This window comes from Saccopteryx bilineata, chromosome 1, assembly GCF_036850765.1.
Source record: "Saccopteryx bilineata isolate mSacBil1 chromosome 1, mSacBil1_pri_phased_curated, whole genome shotgun sequence".
NCBI classification, from domain to species: Eukaryota; Metazoa; Chordata; class Mammalia; order Chiroptera; family Emballonuridae; genus Saccopteryx; species Saccopteryx bilineata.
In genome coordinates this window covers 142,303,307-142,324,172 of record NC_089490.1, presented here as the reverse complement: position 1 = coordinate 142,324,172, position 20,866 = coordinate 142,303,307, and the positions used below count along the sequence as shown (strand labels likewise).

General features: G+C 47.8%; 1 protein-coding gene and 1 non-coding gene across 10 annotated transcripts in view; one reads left to right on the top strand and one right to left on the bottom strand.

Annotated features, from left to right (window-relative positions):
• Positions 1-20,866, bottom strand: part of EPS15L1 (epidermal growth factor receptor pathway substrate 15 like 1) — a 127,184-nt gene that overhangs the window by 62,808 nt on the left and 43,510 nt on the right. For all 9 annotated transcript variants that reach the window (XM_066270920.1, XM_066270929.1, XM_066270966.1 and 6 more), the window contains 6 exons: positions 18,408-18,533; positions 15,234-15,293; positions 10,848-11,081; positions 5,628-5,785; positions 2,144-2,300; positions 1,804-1,889 (listed from right to left, as the gene is read on the bottom strand). In XM_066270920.1, coding sequence (XP_066127017.1) covers positions 1,804-1,889; positions 2,144-2,300; positions 5,628-5,785; positions 10,848-11,081; positions 15,234-15,293; positions 18,408-18,533 — 821 coding nt within the window. The remainder of the gene's footprint in view (positions 1-1,803; positions 1,890-2,143; positions 2,301-5,627; positions 5,786-10,847; positions 11,082-15,233; positions 15,294-18,407; positions 18,534-20,866) is intronic.
• LOC136321273 (small nucleolar RNA SNORA33) lies at positions 16,343-16,476 on the top strand. The gene has a single exon (XR_010728543.1). It is a non-coding gene; the product is annotated as a small nucleolar RNA SNORA33 (small nucleolar RNA).

The following is a 20,866-nucleotide window of genomic DNA, read 5'->3' as shown; positions in this document are numbered from 1 at the left end:
CCTTCCCCTCCCCCTCATAACAAACAAAAACAAAACCCAGAACCCTGGCCTGATAGCTCAGTTGGTTAGAGCATCATCCTGATACACCAAGGTTACGGGTTCGATCCCTGGTCAAGGCACATAGAAGAATCAGCCAAAGAATGCACAAATAAGTGGAACAACAAATCAATGTTTTTCTCTCTCCCCCTCCCCTTCTCTCTACAACTAATTTAAAAAACCCAAAAAATGAAAAGAAGACACAGAGAGCTCTCTCATCCTCTGTGCCATGTGGCACAGCAAGAAGACAGCCATCTACGAACCAGGAGGCAGACACCAGATCTGCTGGTCCCTTGATCTTGGCCTTCCAGCCTCCAAAACTCAAGAAGTAAATGTCTGTTGTTTAAGCTCCCCAGGCTATGGCAGTTGGTGATAGCAGCCCCAAACGCACTGAGACACTCCTCTTGTTCCCAAAAGGGCTGCCTCAGTGGCAGGAACACCCTGGCCAATACACCCCACTCCTCTACCAGAACCCAGCACTTGCACAAGGCTTTCTTTAGGACATGCTGCCAGATGAAACAACCACGACAATCTCAATACTCATTTCCACAAGCTTAAGAACTACCTAACAATGTCCTTTCAAGATTCAACCCATTATGATTGAACCACAAACCCAATATGATTGGACCACATTGCAAAAGGAGAGGCAGCCTAGGTCGCCATACCCCAACAACAGCTTGCAGAGTCCCTGTCAAAGCTGCCAGCTGGGGGTTGCTTTGCACACACTGGCAGCACTTCTGCAAACACTCCCCTGGACTGACTCAGGAACTGGTGACCCTTCCAAGATCCCAACCTTGCATTATAGGGCCTCTACCCTGCTCCAGCTGCAGTCCTGATTAACAGCCCACCAGCTCAAGGGCACTGACCTCTGTCTCCACAGACCCCCTCAGCCTTGCCATGCTGCCCATGTTGACCTCTGGTTTGGAAGACACAGCCCCTGGAGCTGGTGAAACAATGCGAGCCATTCTCTGGACTGAGCATGAAAAGAGGAGTATGGTTTCTATAGGTGGCCCAGGCTGATGCCTTGTGACCCACCTAAATGGTTCCATCTGACGTCTGACCTGCCTTGCTTCTCAGGGCAATGCTATACCGAGGGCCCCCAGTGTGACTGGGATCCAGCCACTCTGGAAAAGTACTGCAATTTTCATTTTTGAGCAAATAAGTGCTCTCTTTCCCATGGAGGGCAAAATGCCTCAGTCCTTCTGCTCACTGCCCCGAAATAAGGAGTGTGCCCTTCCCCAGAATTAACTAAAGAGGACACAGTTCTGAAGAGGATCACAGGGGCATATAGAAAGTGGGCTTATTTCTTTTGACTGACTGAGAGTGCAAACACCCTGTCCAAAGCCCTTGTTCACACTGGAGAGACTGAGGCAGTGAGCAAAGAAAGCGGAGCTGGAGACTAGGACATGAGGGCCCTCTCACAGTTTAGTTGTCTTTCCTAAGCCATTAGCTTGCCACCCGAGACTCAGCTGCTTTCAGTCTCAGAGATAACAATGTCTCTGAGCAAGGAGGAAGGTGCTGGTGCTACTGGTGCCAACCTGCCGGAGACACCACAGTCCACACTGTTCCGACGAAGACTTATATACTCAAGCTCATTAAGCCGCTTCAGAAACTCAGGAGAATGGTTGTCCCTTTGCTTTCGCTGAACAAACTAATGATGGTCACCTTCCCAGGTGTTTGTGAGGCCTCTCTCTAACACTTCTGATAGCAATCTGGGGTAGGGTTGTGTGAGATTCAAAATCTGAGGGCAAGGGGACACTCACATACCTTTGTAGCTGGGCGATCTCTTGACTGATATCATCAAGTTCCTTTACACCAGTGAACTCCCCCGATCCAAGAGAACTGGAACTATCCTGGAACCAAATTCAGACATGGGATTCCGTATTACCACACTGACCTCACCACACAACAGGCACTAGTAGGTCTTAGAACAAGGGATAAAATCATCTATTTTTCTCCCCCCCCCCCAACCCCCAGCTTGGGAACTAGCTGAGCTTCCAGATACCCCAGAGGCCCCTGGGGAAGGCTCACACAGCTACCGGCGCCACCTGGTGGCGAGCTGGGGAAGAGAGTCAAACACCGCAGGGGTGCACCAGTGTCTACTCACCGGGATAGGGGTGCCTCTCTCTGAGGGTGGGATCATGTCCGGCGAGAGAACCTGAGGGGGGTCGATGCCTTTACTGACCTTCTGCTGAATGAAATACATAGCTAATGCGAATTGGTCTTTGCTTAACTTCCCCGTTTGCCTCGTATCGGCCAGGGCCCTGGGAGAAACGTGGGGACGCTAATTACACATCACAGACTTAGGATTCAGGATTCACCTGGAGCAATGAGTAGCAGTCATGGAACCCGTGCTTTTAAAAAAAAAAAGGATGACAATGATAACAACACCACAGTGCAACACCTTTTCTACTAAACATCTACTCTGGAGCTCAGTCCTGGCCTCCCACCCAAGCTTCCTGCCCAAAGGCTGGTCAAGGAGGGACTTTTGGACAGGAAGGGGTTCTCTCCTGGCTATTTATTGTATGTGGGTGGTAGACACAATGGTTTAAGACAGAGCAGCCTTTCACATGGAAATGGAAGCTGGGCCAAGTGCATACTCAGATCTTTAGCAATTAATTTCTGGGTTATCTTAAATGTCCTGGGCCACTGGTTTTCAATGGACATGATGACAGCAGCATTTTGGGTTGTCATCATGAGGAGTTGGGGCCTAGAGAGCCAGGCAAGGCTGTGCTGCACTGGACAGTCCCTCCCTGCTGAGGTGTCACTGCCTGGTGGCCTTCTGGTATCCTGCAGACAGGAAGGCAGCACATAAGCTCCATGACACCCTCAGGAATCAAGAGCGGGCCGCTATGGCAAGAGAAGCCTTGCACAGTAATGATGCAGCCTGAATGTCTTTGAGAAATGTCTTCCCCTCACTCAATCACTGACCACTCAACACATAGCCTCTGTCCCACTGCACAGTCACTGTAGAAACAAAACTGTTTTCTGATACACAGCAAGAAGAACTGGGAATGCTGAACAAAGTCAGGCCCAAACACTGTCAGTGAGCAGGGCCACAGGGAGCATGCAGACCCACTGAATGTCACTAATCAAGTCTGGTTCTAAAGTCTCTGTTCTTATCACAGTTCAAGGGCACAGTTTCACACTGCTACTACTTCTTGGTCTTGCCTGAGAACCAGTCTTGCTGCACCCAGCCCACAGCAGCTCAGACTCCGCTCTTTTCCAGCACCTTCCCTGCTCCCTGTTTCTCAAGGATTCCAGGCTTCAAGGCCATATGTGGGCACTCTGGCAGGGCCTGTGTTGGTCCTGACACCATGCTGATTAACCAGGAGCCAGGCACTGTTTTGGAAAAGGCCTAGTCATTTCCCCCGACACCATCCTATCTTGTTCTCACCCTTTCCGTTACGTCCTCTTCCCTGGACCACCTGCATGCTAATCGAGACTGTCACTTCACTTTCCTAGCAGTGACCCTGGAGCTCACACATATGTCCTTTCCCTCTACTCCATGTGCAATCCTTTGCACTCCTTCTTTAATCCAAGAGTGCCTGTGACTTCATTGTGCCATTTACATGTTGTTACACCACTCACAGGTTGGGGTATATGTTATGAATTTCTTCCCTTGCACTGTCCCTGTAAGAATGATTAGGGCGGGCCCTGGCTGGTTGGCTCAGGGGTAGAGCATCGGCCCGACATGTGGAAGTCCTGGGTTCAATTCCCAATCAGGGCACACAGGAAAAGTGTCCATCAGGCCCTGGCCGGTTGGCTCAGTGGTAGAGCGTCGGCCTGGCGTGCAGGAGTCTCAGGTTCGATTCCCGGCCAGGGCACACAGGAGAAGAGCCCATCTGCTTCTCCACCCCTCCCCCTCTCCTTCCTCTCTGTCTCTCTCTTCCCCTCCCGCAGCCAAGGCTCCACTGGAGCAAAGATGGCCTGGGTGCTGAGGATGGTTCTGTGGCCTCTGCCTCAGGCACTAGAATGGCTCTGGATGCAACAGAGCAACACCCCAGATGGGGAGCATTGCCCCCTGGTGGGCATGCTGGGTGGATCCCGGTCAGGCGCATGCGGGAGTCTGTCTGACTGCCTCCCCGTTTCCAGCTTCGGAAAAATGCAAAAAAAAAAAAAAAAAAAAGAAAGACAAGTGTCCATCTGCTTCTCCACCCCTTCCCCTCTCACTTCTCCCTCTTTCTCTTCTCCTAACCTCCTGCAGCCAAGGCTAAATTAGAGCAAGTTGGCCCCGGGTGCTGAGGATGGCTCCATGGCCTCCACCTCAGGCACTAAAAAAGTGGCTCCAGTTGCAACAAAGCAATGGAACAATGCCTCAAATGGGCAGAGCACTGCCCCCTAGTGGGCTCGCTGGGTGGATCCTGGTTGGGGCGCATGTGGGAGTCTGTCTACACATCTATCTCCTCCTCTCACTTAAAAAATTTTTTTGAAAAAATAAATGATTAGGGCAGTCCTGGGCAGCTGGCTCAGATAAAGCACTATCTCAGCGCCAGAGGTTGTGGGTTCAACCCTGGTCAGGCATGCACAAAAAACAATCAATGAGTACACAACTAAACAGAAGAACTAATAAAATGACTTGATGATTCTCTCTCTCACCCTCCCTTTTTTCCTTCCCTGCCATCAAATTGATAGGGAAAAAAAATCCTACGTACATCCATTTCAAGTGATAAAGAGGACTGTGTTTATTGGTTTCTAAAAGGGGACACTGGATCTGAAGAGGCTGCAGCTGGGCCTCCCCAGTTGTGCTGTGTCTGACTTTGGGTGTCACGGGTTCCTTAGGATGGCATGACCCACTTCCTAGGGCAAGGGGCTTCACTTTACAACATGGAAATACTGCTCTACTTGGAGGGCTCATCTCTTCAAAATTGCATGGAAATTCTCTCCTTACAACTCCCAAGTGAAGCCCTGGGCTCTGAGAACAAAGCTAGGAAGTAACTTTTACTACTGGCCAGTTACAAAAGGAGTCACCCTATGATGTGACACTGTTCCACCTGCCCCAGAGGGAAGTGGGGGTGAGGCCTCCTCCTCAACCCACGCTTGAGGTGCAGATGAGGCTCACCAACAGCATGCGCTCCCCTGGGAGCCGTTACGGACCTGCATAGGGCAGGGCTGCTAGGGCAGGTGGCCACAACCCCTAAAGCCTTTGGGGTCCCTACTGCACATTCCCCCAGAGGTAGCAGGGCAAGTGCTTCCTCCTCAACTGACTGTGACGAAGGCTGGGCCACCTGATAGAACTGGTCCCAGGCATTCAAGCAGGTCACCCCAAAGCTCTTTGGGGCATGAGACAAGAGACCCTCCTGCTGGAGGAAGTGACCCTGACATGCAAGAACACAAGGTAGGGGACTTTACACCTTCTCGGCCCCCATCAGACTGGTGAGAATAATGTAAGAACACATCCAGAGGCCTTTTCAGGGATGAGGAGGCACCCTGACCACCCAGACCCCTACTGCCACACTTGCCTGTCCTGCTCATCTCTCTGTCCTTCATATAGCACAGCCTCACTTCCACGGGGCCCTCTGAACCGCCCACAGCCATTCCCCAGCAAGGCCCACATACTGAGGAGCAGGTCTCCGTCTACCTGTCCTTACCATATGTGTGCTAGGAGGCTCTGGTTGAGACCAGAGTGCATGAAGATCTCTTTCACCTCCTGGCCACTCACATAGCCATCCAGGTCTAGGTCGGTCTTCAGGAATATCTCATCAAAGCGCATCTTGTCAGCCACCGGTACCACCCAGTTCACTGTTGGCTGAAAGGTATTTTTTTAAACAGTTAATCCTCAAGCTTCATCACCTATGAATATACACTATTAAAGTTCTTTCCTGTGCATTTTAGCAGAAAACCCTCCTCAGGGCTCCATGGGCTGAGAAGGCAGAGAGGATCTCTGTTCTATAAAGAGGGAAAACTGAGCCTGACCAGGCGGTGGCACAGTGGATAGAGCATCAGACTGGGATGCAGAGGACCCAGGTTTGAGACCCCAAGGTTGCCAGATTAAGCGTGGGCTCAAATGGTTTGAGCAAAAAGCCCACCAGCTTGAACCCAAGGTTGCTGGCTCCAGCAAGGGGTTACTCGGTCTGCTGAAGGCCCGCGGTCAAGGCACATATGAGAAAGCAATCAATGAACAACTAAGGTGTTGCAATGCGCAATGAAAAACTAACGATTGATGCTTCTCATCTCTCTCTGTTCCTCTCTGTCTGTCCCTATCTCGCTCTCTCTGAAAAAAAAAAAAGAGGGAAAACTGAGGCTGAGAGAGGTTAGTACCCACTCAGTCAATGTCACTAGCAGCCAGCCTACACTTCTCTGCACTCCATCACAGCACCTTGCCCTCCTTATGCTGAGAGGGAGGTCAAGACCCAGCAGGTGCTTCAACCAACAGCCCTTCCACCCCCTCTACCAAGGACAAGCCAGTGACTTTACAAAAGGGGCTTTGAGTGTATTGGGCTTCAACCCTCCTGACCATCCATTTTGGAAGGCCCAGCTCCGGACAGCTGGTCCAGTTCTCATGCCAGCCTTCCTCGGTCTGCCATATTCTGTCTGCAAACACTTCTCTGTAGTTTCTAGGGGTGTACTCCATTCTTTGTCCCTGCCCTGACTCTATGTGACACAGCAGTTCCCCTATGAGGTGTCGGTGTGTGCACAGAACTGACAGGAAGCCTCTGCTGAGCATGCCCAGGACTCTCGAGTAAGGGAGCTGCTCTGGTAGACTAACACAGTGTGACTCCAGCATATGTGGAGCTTGGCCTCTCACACCACCTGTTCAAGTTTACTTAATAAGAGAAAATGACACCAAGGGCCCACTGGAGCCCATGCACCTCCTACTTTAGAGGCTTCAAGGCCCCTCGGACACTTGGGGATAGGTCCTTTCAATGGCTAATTCTGGATCTGTCACCTCTGATCTTCAGTACTTTCATGATACCAAGTTTCACAGCACCTCTGCCCCTTTTTCTAGAGAAGTTTCTTCTCATCTGTTTTTTCTAAATAGGTCTCCCTCATTACCAAAATCCAGCAGGGTTCTGAGGTGAGCACCAGGAAATCAGAAAATAAGGTTGGCAAACCAGGGAACCATGTCACTCAGATTGTTTCATTGTGGGGTTTTGGAAAGGGAGTAAGATAACAGTATAGCAAGGAACTGATCAGAAAACTTATCAAGATCTATGGCCCAAATTAAAAAAGCAATGCCTCCAGGAGTAAGATTTCAGGCAGCGAGACAGACCTGCATTTTATCTGTCACATTATATGACTTTTCCAAGCTGCTTCTCATCTGCTGCAGAACAGGGTCGGAGGAGACGCACACACAGGAGCTCCAATGAAGAGGCTTGCTGTCTTAGTAAAGTGGCTGAGCAAGCTAACCAACAGACACCAAGAAACCCAAGGGAGAAGTAACAGCGGGTCAGACAGGCTGAGCTAAGGGAGAAAATGGTTTGTCTGGGACAAGAGTCCTGACATTTGCTGCACAAACAGAATGACCTTGCTACCTGATTTCTAGGGTATCAGGTATGTCAACAGCAGAATCCCAATATCTGCCTGGATACAAACTCACACAGGATAGCCCTCCCCTAGAGATGGATTTAAGGTCAGCTCAGTAGCTGCAGTCCCTTACTGAATGCAAACAGACCCTGGAGGCAGGAAGGAGCTTCACCCCCCACCTGGCCTTGAAGGCAGGACCAGGTGGCCCTTGGGGGAGCCCCAAACAGGACATTGCTGACTTGGAGATGAGAGATCTGGGGGAGAAAAAGCAAGTGACTGTGGATCCCCAGAAATGTCCATTCTCGTATCTGTGAGTCCTTCTAGTTGCCCCTATTCCTCAAGGGGATACACCTTTCAAAATCCAACTCTGACACTAACAGTGGCCAGAGGTAAAATCAGTCTAGTTGTGGAGGAAGGGTGAAGGAAGAGCTGGCAGCATGCTCCTGGGATCTGGGAAGAGCCACCAAATCACAAGAGAGGGAGTTATGAGGCTGGCTGACCTGAGCCCATCTGCAACTTCAGCCCCACTTAACAAGAAAAAGCATTACCACTAAACCTAGCCTATAGTACTTAATAAAAACTCTCAGCAAAAACTCTACAGACTCAGCCCTGGTCGGTCGGCTCAGTGGTAGAGCGTTAGCCCGACATGTGGATGTCCCGGGTTTGATTCCCAGTCAGGGCACATGGGAGAAATGCCCATCTGCTTCTGCTTCTCCGCCTCTCCCCCTCTTGCTTCTCTCTCTCTCTCTCTCTCTCTCTCTCTCTCTCTCTCTCTCTTCCTCTCCTGCAGCCATGGATCGATAGGAGAAGTTGGCCCCAAGCACTGAGAATGGCACCATAGCTTCCGCCACAGGCACTAAGAGCTCAGTTACTGAGCAACGAAGCAACGCCCCAGATGGACAGAGCATCACCCCCTAGTGGGCTTGCTGGGTGCATCCTGGTCAGAGGTGCATGCAAGAGTCTGTCTCTCTGCCTCCCCTCCTCTCACTGAATAAAAATAAAAAATCTACAGACTTGCCTGACCAGGCGGTGGCACAGTGGATAGAGGGTCGGACTGGGACGTGGAGGACCCAGGTTTGAAACCTGGAGGTCGCCAGCTTGAGCGCAGGCTCATCTGGTTTGAGCAAGGGGTTACTTGGTCTGCTGAAGGCCCGCAGTCAAGGCACATATGAGAAAGCAATCAATGAACAACTAAGAAACCGCAACGAAGAATTGATGCTTCTCATCTCTCACCCTTCCTGTCTGTCTGTCCCTCTCTCTGACTCTCTCTGTTTCTGTCACCAAAAAAATAAAATAAAAATCTACAGAATAAAGGAGGTGCTGGGTTGTCTTTGAAAAACAATAGCATGTGCAGGTCTAAATGACGAGCCTCACTCCTCTCTCTGTCCCCACCCTACTGCCCCCTACTCACACTGCCCTGGCCTTCTCCCTGTTTCTAGAACATACAAAGTGCTTCCACTTCAGAGCCCTGGCACTGATTAGTCCTCTGATGGCTTCTGTCATGCATATTTTAGCTCAGACATCACCTCATCAGTGACTGTCCAGCTGGCCCCATCTGTAGGAGCATGACCTCCTATTCACCCCAACACTTCCAGACCAGGCCCTGTCCTGGTATCTCATGGCTGTTGGACCTTCCTTAGTTTATTGATTCACTCATCATTTGCTTTCCCATACGGGCAGGGGCCTGTCCTACAGTTACTGTGGCAGTTCCCAGGACCTCCAACACATGCCAGGCATGGCTGGAGAGCTACAGAAGATACCTGGCTGGGCTGTCTAGACACTGTGCTTCTTAGCAGATACCCATGTAAAATAAAACTCACCAACAAGAGTTAATAGTAGCTGCGGGCTATCCCCTCTACCTGGCGAGGGCACTTATGGGAGCTGTGTTAGCCTCTTGACCAAGCAACCTGACCCTCTCTGATCTCTTTTTACTCTAAGGTGCAATGCTATGGTCTAAAATGAGCCTTCTCAGTCAGAGGTTTAACTTTACAGAGATCTCATGAGAAAAAGAAATCACTGTCTGACTACGCACTCATCATTTTCACTTTCATCACATTCTGAAGCTGCATGGCAGTGCTGACTGTCCTTGTCATATCCATTGCTTTGCCTTTGAAACCACAAATGAAGAAGAAAGCAAAAAATGATTCCAGATGTATCTCATGTTCACATTCTTGCATGTTTTAGAGTTAGACAATCTCAAAGCTATCCTTTTATAAGATGCTGCATTTACCAAAAAAACCATCTTTTTGATATATAAGATACAACCTACCATGCATGCAGTTAGCCTAAAACCCCATGTGTCTTTCTAAAATGAAATGGATGCCTCTCACTTACCTAATCATTCACTATTCATTAACTGAGCATCAAAATATCAGAAACTCTTCTAGAGAGTGAAATTATAACCAAGGCCTAACTCTGCTCTCATGAAGCTACAAGGAGTGTGTGTAAATAAATGAGACATAAAAAAAAAATAATAATAATAATAAAAATAAAAATAAAAATAAATGAGACATAATTCACTACTTAACAGACCAGACGTGGGAATCCCGAAGGATGTGGGGTAGAGAGAGAACGGCCGAGGAGGCAGGACTTTGGGACTGCTGGATAATTGGTCTAGTTGTGCCAGGCTCCCTGGTGAGGTGCCCCATGAGGGGATGGCTACTAAGTAAGCAAGGTGCTACAGCGCAATCTGAAGACACCCCTCCCAGCAGAGGGCCTGTCTGAAGCAGGAGGGGCACAGACATTGAGGAAAGGGCCTGCCCGGGAAGTGGGAACTTGGTGGGTGTGTCTGAGGAAGGGTAGTATTTATGTTTAAGTGAATGAGAAAGTTAATTCCGAATCCCTGCTGCTATGGACTGAATGTTGTGTCCCCTCAAATTTGAATGTTGAAATCCTAACCCCCAATGTGATGGTGTCAGAATGTGGGGCATTTGGGAGGAAATTAGATCATGAGAGTAGAACCCTCATAAATAGGACTGGTACCCTTACAAAAGGGACCCCTGAGTTACCTCACCCCTTTCACCACGTGAGGACACAGTAAAAAGATGACTGCCTATGAACCAGAAAGCTCTTTCCAGTTGCTCTGTCTTCCCATGCCTTGAGCTTGAACTTCCAGTCTCCAAAACTCTAAGATATAAATGTCCACTGTTTATAAGCTACCAGTCTATGGAATTGTTATAGCAGCCCAAGTGGACTAAAATACCTGTCACAAATATTTTTAATTTAATCGAAACATTGCCTTTTTGGGGTCGCAAAGTACCTGCTCCCAAGAAACATCTTGCTGAAGCTCTACACATGAAAAGTGCTGTGTTGAGAAGTGGCCCCCCACACCAAGGGCACAATACCTGTGTTTGCTTGATATTGTGTTTAGGAGACAAGCTTCCCGTGCTATTCAGGCTGCTGACGCTGCCATGGGAAGGCGTGGAGCGCAGGCTGTCTTTGGGTGGGGGGCTGGCGGGCAGGACGGGCACAGCGCCCGGGAACACCGTCTTCTTTCTCTTGGAGGGTGGGATGAGGGATGGGGGCAGGACGGAAGGCACAGGCTCCTTCTCAAGAGCTCGGTACACCAAGTGCATGGCCTGTAAGCACAAAAGAGAATCATGTTCTAGTGGCTCTGGCCGAGGGCAGACAGAGGGCAACTCTACCAGAGGCTGCAGTGACAAGACAAAGATTGTTGTTTTAGCGGTCACTTCTAAGCTGTAAAGAGTAAAAATAAACCTCTTCTAATGATCTATACTTCCAAGGCAAAAATTTCCATGACATTGGTTTAATCATGTGAGACTGAATAAGCACAAAAGTGATCATGCCAGACTCCACACACTCCTTAACTATGCAAGAAGGGTTGATGACTCCCAAAGTACTGGAATTTGGAAGTCTAAAGACACACAAGAGCTATGTGTACCTCAAGCTATTCTTGAGACACGGAAAACTACACCAAGGACAGGACAGGCCTCTTTTGTTTGAGGCCTGTAGGGAAAGGGAACTTTGTCTATTAACAAGGATTAGAAATTTATTTAAAAATGTAACAAAACCAAACTACACGGACAACTCTCCTCACTTCAAAATACTCTTTAAGTTGCTACTTGCATAGAGAATAGATTCTTAACACTGGTAGGTCATTAAAAAACTCTACAAAATGTTACACCCAGCTAGTGAAGAAAAGAAATACAAAATGACAAAATTCTAAGACTCATTTATGAAAGAACATAAATCTTGGTTGACATGATGAGACCGGATAAAACCAAACAAAAAGGGAAACCTGGGAATCAGGAAGCTGTAAGAAGAGAGAGACCCACTCCAGGTTCGCTCTGGGCCAGTCATCCCATTCTTGAGGACCAGCCCTAGAGCACTTCAATGATATGAGCACTTTAAGTCAAGTGCAGTCAGAAGAAATATAAAAAAATAAATAATGAGGGGCTAGGGGAGGAGGTTGGAGAATTAATGTTTAATAGAGACAGAGTTACAGTTGGCAAGATATAGAGTTCTAGAGATAGATGGTGATGATGGCTGCAAAACAAAGTGAATGCACTTAATGCCACTGAACTGGACATTTAAAAATGGTTAAGATGGGCCCTGGCCAGTTGGCTCAGTGGACAGAGCGTTAGCCCAGCGTGCATATGTCCCAGATTCAATCCCTGCTCAAGGCACATATGAGAAGTGACCATCTGCTTCTCTTCCCCTCCCTCTCCACCTTTTCTCTCTCTCCCCCTCTCAGTCAGTGGCTTGATTAGTCTGAGCATTGGTCTCAGGCACTGAAGATTGTTCAGTTGATTTGAGCAAAGGACCCAGTCGGGGGTTGCCAGACGGATCCCTGTCAGAAAGCTTGCAAGAGTTTGTCTATCTTCCCTCTCACTTAAAAAAAAAATGTTTAAGATGGTAAATTTTATGTTTATTTCACTATACACACACAAACACACACACACACACACAAAATAATAACAACCAGTGAAAACAACAGGATGGAGAAACACAGAATATACTCCAAGTGAGAAGGCAGAACAGAGTTAACGTGGGGAAAATATAACCAAGCACTTGTTCGGAGTAAGATTATGAAGGAACGGTAAGAGGAATCTCTAATCTTGCAAAAGGGTTTAGATTTAACTTCGACGTTTAAAATCTCAAAGACTTTACACACACAGTACAGTAAAAATAACAAGAAGCTTTAATTCATGTATGTGTTGTAAAAACCACATCTTAACGATGTTTAAAATTCCTAGAACAGGCCCTGGCCAGTTGGCTCAGTGGTAGAGCGTCGGCCTGGTGTGCGGGGGACCCGAGTTCGATTCCCGGCCAGGGCACATAGGAGAAGCGCCCATTTGCTTCTCCACCTCCCCCCCCTCCTTCCTCTCTGTCTCTCTCTTCCCCTTCCGCAACCAAGGCTCCATTGGAGCAAAGATGGCCCGGGCGCTGGGGATGGCTCCCTGGCCTCTGCCCCAGGCGCTAGAGTGGCTCTGGTCGTGGCAGAGCGACGCCCCGGAGGGGCAGAGCATCGCCCTCTGGTGGGCAGAGCATCGCCCCTGGTGGGCGTGCCGGGTGGATCCCGGTCGGGCGCATGCGGGAGTCTGAATGTCTCTCCCCGTTTCCAGCTTCAGAAAAATACAAAAAAAAAATAAAATAAAAAAATCCTAGAACAGAAGATGTATCTTAGGGATATGGGCATTCCCAGATAAATCACAATTTTTGGGGGGGGGGGGTTGAACATAATTACTGCTTATTAAAACCTTGCCCTTAACTACAGGGAGCTACTTTATTCTTTGTTTGAGATTTAATGAGGTGGCTGAATAAATCCCATAAGCAGGAGAAAAAGGTTCAACATGGGAGTAAGGTGGAAGGAAGAGAAGAAGAGGAGGGACAGACTGACTGGTAAACAGGATGAGGAGGGCAGACTCAAGGGGAGGTCAGACCAGCCCACGGGGAGGCTGCAGAGGTGGATGAGTTGCTGCAGGGGTGTGGAAGGAGGACAGCTACATAGGAAGATGGCCTATAGGACAGAAGAGCCCTATCTATACACAGCTCCAACGTTGTCACTAAAGGAGAAGAGGATGGGAGCACCTGAGCGTAGGCTTGAACAAAGCTGATGTGGAGCACATGTGGCTGTGCTGGGGCACCTGGAGGGCACGTCTACATGCACACCTACTTCCCAGCTATGCTGGAAAGACTGGGGAGCAGGGGCACCCCAGTGCCCAGATCCTGGTTTCCAACACCATTCTCCACTACAAGGACTGGGGCTCCCTGGAAAAGGGGCTGATACGGGAGAGCCAGAAGCGTCTGATCAAGCCATGAGGAAGCAATTGTTCAGAGAATGATGGGATGTGACCAAAGGACAAAGCTGCCAGCTAGAAGAAGTTCCCAGTGGGCAAAATAACTCACGCCATAAAGGATTATAAACTGTGGAGAAGAAGACGTATCCATTAGTCCACTCTGATATAAACAAATTCCTGATGGTAGAGGGCCAGCTAGAAAATGTGCCAGGAGTGATGGAATTATAAAATCACCACCTGCAACCACTAGAATCCTGATGCAGGCAAGAGTCCTGGGAAGATGGGAGAACTAGCAGGTGAGAATTGGAGGGATATCACACTGACTTCAATCAATAATTGACACCTTCATAATGACATGTAATAAGACATCAAATGTCCTATGGATGCCTCAGGAGTCCAGTCCCATGAAAGTGCAGGGCCTGTGTCATCACAGGAAACAGCAAACAAGCCCACACTGAGGGACACTACAAAATGTACTCTTCAAATGTCCATGTGACAACAAGACGTGAAGACAGAAAGTGCTGCCCCAGATTAAGAACACAAAAGAGACAGAACTATAGAATGTAACACACCAGGCTGGAGTTTCTTTCAGAACAAAGGATATTTGGGGACAATTGACAAAATCTGAATAATATCCTTAGATTAGAGAACAGGTAATACAATAGATATAGTAATATATAAGATATAACCTATAATAATATATACTATAATAAATTAAATAATGTCAAAATTCATTTCTTTTTTTTTCTTTTTTAAATTTTATTTATTTATTTATTTTTTACAGAGACAGAGAGTGAGTCAGAGAGAGGGATAGACAGGGACAGACAGACAAGAACAGAGAGAGATGAGAAGCATCAATCATTAGTTTTTCATTGCATGTTGCAACACCTTAGTTGTTCATTGATTGCTTTCTCATATATGCCTTGACCGTGGGCCTTCAGCAGACCAAGTAACCCCTTGCTCAAGCCAGCGACCTTGGGTTCAAGCTGGTGGGCTTTTGCTCAAACCAGATGAGCCTGCGCTCAAGCTGGCGACTTCCGGGTCTTGAACCTGGGTTCTCTGCATCCTAGTCCGACGCTCTATCCACTGCGCCACCGCCTGGTCAGGCTAAAGTTCATTTCTTGATTTTGAAATGGAAAGTGGTTATGTAAGAGAATTCCCTGGTTTTAGGAAACACACACTGAAGTATTTTGGTTTTAAAAGGTATCAATCACATCTGCAACTTACTCCAAAATGGCCAAAGGGAAAATTCATGGATGTACAGGAAAAAGATAAATGTGGTAAAATAGTAAATTCCGAGTAAATGGTATTCAGAAGAATTCTCTGTACTACCATAAAGTCTTTTTAAAATCTAAATTATGTCAAAATAAACATTTTTAAAATTAAAGAAGAAAAAAATGGTCCAGAACCCTCCTCTCCCCCATGAGAGGCCCAGCAGAGTGGGGAAGAGGAGCCACAGCAGGGGCCTACCACAGCAAACTCATCTCTGTCCAGGTGTCCATCCTTGTCGATGTCACTGAGGTCCCAGACCTGCAAGGGAAAAAGCAGCAAGGCTTACTGGGGGAGGTACCAGGCTTATTGGGGGAGGTATCAAGGTTTACTGGGGGTGGGGAGTACTAAGGCTTACTAGAAAGGTCTGGTGTGCAGTACGTGAGCTCACCAGACGCGGATCCTGAGTGCACACCAGTTAAACAAGGCAACCAAAAGGCACGAAGAACCAATGGCGGGTTCTCTGAAAAACCATTGCCCAGTGAAGTATGATGATTTTCAAGAATCATCCCATCATATTACGTTCATTTTCTCTAACAAATGATCATGATTATAAGCACATCCTCTTGATTTTTCTGTCACCTTACAAAGAAGTCTTAGATCAAAAAATAGTTTTGTTTTGGCACAGGTGTTGCTCTGAACAGACACCCCCACATACATACTCACACACATAAACGAGCTCCCACCCCCTTTCTCTCTTTCTCAACTGTTGTGGGCACGCAGTTGAGCATGCCTGTGGTGTCTCAACTCCTCTTCCATAAGCAGATGGTGAGTCAGGTACTGAGGAATGTGCCAGGCCCACCTAGGGCCTGAAGACCAGGCAAACAGGTATGGGTTTCTAGAAAAAGGCCACATGCCAGATTTTCTAAAGCACAATTGAGGCACTAGTTTCCTGACCCACGTCAGCTCCCCCAGACTAGCAGGCCTGCCTAAACTGGATAACACTGGGCATAACACCAGTGCCCAGAGCTATGTGGACACCCAAGGGTCCATCCAAGATGCTTCATGTGCTGGTACCCCTTCCCCATCCCCATCAATCATTAGGGACTTCAGCCCAGGGACTTTTCTCACATGTGGGTCCTCTTCTCCGCCCTGCTGAGTCCTTGGCTCTGGCCTCTCAAACATTCCTACAGCTGGCTCCCTACCTCTAGTCTTGTCCCCATGATTACTACAGGGACTGCTCTAGAATAAACTCTGGCCCTACCCTGCCCTGCTGACAGCTCCTTAGCCTGGCGCATGGAGCCCCCAGTACCCTTAACAGGTCCTGCACCTCAGTCCAGCCTCCTGGAACTCCATCTAGACCTCTAGAAATCCCAAAGTATTCATAGTCTTCTCAAAAGTATGAATGCTTTTAAAGGTATTCAGGAAAGCTGGCAATAGTAAAGCCATGTTAGGAACCTTAAAGACACTGAAGTCATTAAAGTCCCTGAAAATGGCTATAAGAAATTTCAATAATGAAACCATTCTCATATGATACGAGCTAATTTTAAAGCTTCACTATAGCTAATGCTAATGATGACTTGATAGAACTTCTAAATGTTAGTAAAAAAAATTAAAAAAAGGTGTTCAGTAGTGGGCTAAATGCTTTATGCCTCTTTAATTTAGGAAGCAGAGGCACCAGAAAAGTAACTTTCCCAAAGATACAGTATATATGTAGGGGAACCAGGATAGGAATGGGCCTTCCTGCCTCTACAGTCCCTCCAATGTTCACGCTTCCCCAATGACCTGGGGCCAGATCATTTTTTGTGAGGCATCCTGGGCACTTTCGGGTGTTGTGCAGTATCTCTGGCCTCCACCCACCTGATGCCAACAGACCCTACCCAGGTGGGACAACAAAAAATGTCTACAGACATTGCTTCATGTCCCCTGGGGGCAGAACTGCCCAACCCAGCATGGCAGGCTGCCTCTGATCATGACGTCACATGCCTGGCCTTCTCAACCCACAGTCTGCCAGTCTGTCACCCATTTCTTCACTCTGGAGGACATCACAGGGGCACCTTCTTTAGGAAGCCTTCCCTGCATGCCCTGTATCCCTCTGCTCAGTTAAGTCAGGTACCTCCCTCTACTCCTGTCCTCACTAGGCAGAACTATAATTATCAGGGAGGCAGTGAGGGGTAAGGGGCACCAGAGAAGAGTAGCAGCTCTGGGGATTACCGAGGACTTCATTCCCTTCTCTGTGTAACCCTAGGCAATTTACCTGCCACTCTGAAAGCCCGTTTCCTCATCTATAAAACAGGGGTAAACAACATGCAAAATAGGTGACTGTAAGTACTCAGTTATTATAGTCATGCAACATACTAGAACAGGGCCTGGCCTATACTAAGCCATCAATAAATATAATGTGAGGATCTTAACCATCAATTATTTATTTGACCTCCTGGACTTTATCTAAATTTCATCTCCATCCTCCCAGTGCTTTACACAAGGCATGGTCTAGAGCAGGCGTCCCCAAACTACGGCCCGCGGGCCGCATGTGGCCCTGAGGCCATTTATCCGGCCCCCTGCTGCACTTCTGGAAGGGGCACCTCTTTCATTGGTGGTCAGTGAGAGGAGCACTGTATGTGGTGGCCCTCCAACGGTCTGTGGGACAGTGAACTGGCCCCCTGTGTAAAAAGTTTGGGGACCCCTGGTCTAGAGGCAGCACCTACAGGGGCCTGAGGTGGCAGGGGCCACACCTGATCCTCGTACTCTGGGCCTGCGCCTGCCAAATCACAGCAATCCCATCCAGACACACAGAACAATGACCACCCTGAGTCCAGAGCAGGAAGCTGAGCAGAGAGACAGCTACATGGAATCAGCCTTTGTGCACAAAGCAAATACCAGGGCCATAGCACAAACCTCGGTAGGGGGAATAAGTCTGGGATAGAAAACTGTACTTTAAAAACTTGCATTTTTACTTAGAACAAAATTGAGGCATTTTTTTTAAAAAAAGGAAGTGCAAAAAAAAAATAAAAAAAGGAAATGCATAAGTTTTTTTTCTAAACTTGGAGAACTGAAAGTACCTTTCTTTACTGTTAGACAAAAAAAGGAATTAAAAACAGAAAATAAGATACAGACATACACTCCCACATTTCTTTGTGGAAGCAAGACTGTGGGGGTAAATCCCAGGTCTGTGTTTGAGTCCCAGCTCTGCCCGTCCCTAGGCCCCAGGCAGCAAGTTCAATTCTGAGGCTGCCTCTCCACGTGTGCGGTGGGCCTTGCCAGCATCACACCCGTGAGACTCCGAGCCAGTGGGCTACAGCAAGTGCTCCATCCACATGAGATTTTACAAAGGCCCCTGATGGAACCACATGTGAAGCCTAAAGAGTGTCCGTGATGAATAAACAGGATCCAGCAGAATTCACAGGCCTTTCAGGAGGTGAGAGAACCACTTACCCTGCCCAGGACATCAAGAGGCAGCTTTGAGTTCATGAGGACTGGCTTAACTTTATCTCCAGAGAGCAAGCCATTTATAGGTAAAAGACTTTCAAAAATTCCATCAAATTTTGCCTTTTCTTCCACCTAGTTGGAAAGAAATAGCCTGAGTGAGTGAAAAAGTGGGTCTGTGGGAGAGTCCAAAGCAAGCAAGAAACTCAGTGAAAAGGGCAAGGACCCACCCCTAGCCTCACCTACATGCCCAGGACAGTCTCACAGCAGTTCCAGAATGAACTGACACTCTAAAGAAAACCTCTCTCTGGCACCTGTGGATCTGGAAGTCAAGCTCAATGGGACAGAGAGGATCTGAACCCAGGGGCTGCCTGAGAGACAAAGGTCACTCTACATATGTCCAAGGACAAGAGCAAACACAGATTTTAGTTCTGTAAGACAAATAACTAAGTCTGGGTATCAATCTACCAAACTAATAGAACTAAAGAACCAAATATAAAAGTAAACCAATGACTATCCAAATCAGCTTTAAGCTGGGAAGTCCCTGGGTCTAACAGTAAAAGAATAAATAATAAAAGTTCCTCATTAACAGAATGAAGGTCTGGGCAGGGCAGCATCTACTGCTATTATGAAATATGACACGAGGACAGAGTGTAAAGAGGGCTGGCTGTTGGTGAAGAAGGTCTGGGCAAGGGACTCCAATCTGCCTCCTGCAGAAATAAGAGCCTGCATCAACTGAAACCAAGGGATGGCAGACTTTGCACCACCCACTCTGACCATAAGCTGAAGCCACTGCAGGTCCTAGGAAAATACCCTTAACAAGTGTGCACTGAAAGAAGAAAAGAGATGCAAAATGGGGCCCATGCATACAATGGAGTATCATTCAAATTTAAAGAGGGAATTCTGACACATGCTTCAGCATACATCAACCTGGAGGACATGATGCTAAGTGAAATAAACTAGACAGCAAGGACAAATACTGCATAATTCCACTATTATGAGGTCCACCGACTGGTCAAATTCAGAGACAGAAAGTAGAACGGTGGGTGCTGGGGGCTGGGGGGGGGGGACTGGGGAGTATTTAATGCGGACAGAGTTTGTGTTTGGGAAGATAAACAAGTTCTAAAGATGGATGGTAATGACAGTTGCAGAACAACATGTCTGTACTTAACACTACTGAACTGTACATTTAAAAATCATCAAGATGGCAGCCCTGGCCGGTTTTCTCAGTGGTAGAGCATTGGCCTGGCATGCAGGAGTCCCGAGTTCGATTCCCAGCCAAGGCACACAAGAGAAGCACCCATCTGCTTCTCCACCCCTCCCTCTCTCCTTCCTCTCTGTCTCTCTCTTCCCCTCCCGCAGCCAAGGCTCCAATGGAGCAAAGTTGGCCTGGGCACTGAGGATGGCTCCATGGCCTCTGCCTCAGGCGCTAGAGTGGCCCTGGTTGCAACAGAGCAATGCCCCAGATGGGCAGAGCATCGCCCCCTGGTGGGCATGCCGGGTGGATCCCGGTCGGGCGCATGCAGGAGTCTGTCTGACTGCCTCCCCGTTTCTAACTTCAGAAAAATACAAAAAAAAAAAATAATAATAATAATAAATAAAAATCATCAAGATGGTAAACTCTGTGTTATATGTATTTTACCATAATTTAAAAAAATAAAAACAGAAACAAGATGACCAGACACTGCACACGAGTCACTGTGAGTAGGAAGAAGCCAAGCGCCCTATGGCTGCCCCGAGCATCTAGGCTTCTCCCACGGATCTGTCAGGCTCGCTGACTCAGTGTTTCAAGTCCAGAAACTTTCACAACAAGAAAGAACACCTGGCACCTGACCAGGTGGTGGCACAGTGAATAGAGCATCAGACTGGGATGCAGAAGACCCAGGTTAGAGACCCCGAGGTCACCAGCTTGAGCATATATGAGAAAGCAATCAATGAACAACTAAGGAGCTGCAACAAAGAACTGATGCTTCTCATCTCTCTCCCTTCTTGTCTGTCTGTTCCCACCTGTCCCTCTCTCTATCTCTCTCTCAATCTGTCACAAAAAAAAAAAAGAAGAAAAGAAAGAAAGAACACCTGGAACTTCAGGTTTGTTTATCACTGTTTCTCTGAATGAAATCTCTCTTGAAATCAGCCAACCCCATTCCAGCCCATGCCTGCCTGACTGCTGGCCTCTGTAAGGCTGCACGGCTCCTCAGTGGCCGGCCTCCTCCTGAGCCTCCACACAGCCCCCACCAGAAAGGGGCCAGCAATGTGCAAGGAATAAGAACTCTTTGGTGCCATTTTTCATGGCAAAGCAACCCTTTTTCAAAGTGATTAGATAAAGAAGATACAGTACATATATACAATGGAATACTACTCAGCCATAAGAATCGATGACAGTGACATTTATGACAACATAAATGAACCTTGAGAATACTATACTAAGTGAAATAAGTAAATCAGAAAGAGCTAAGAACTATATGATT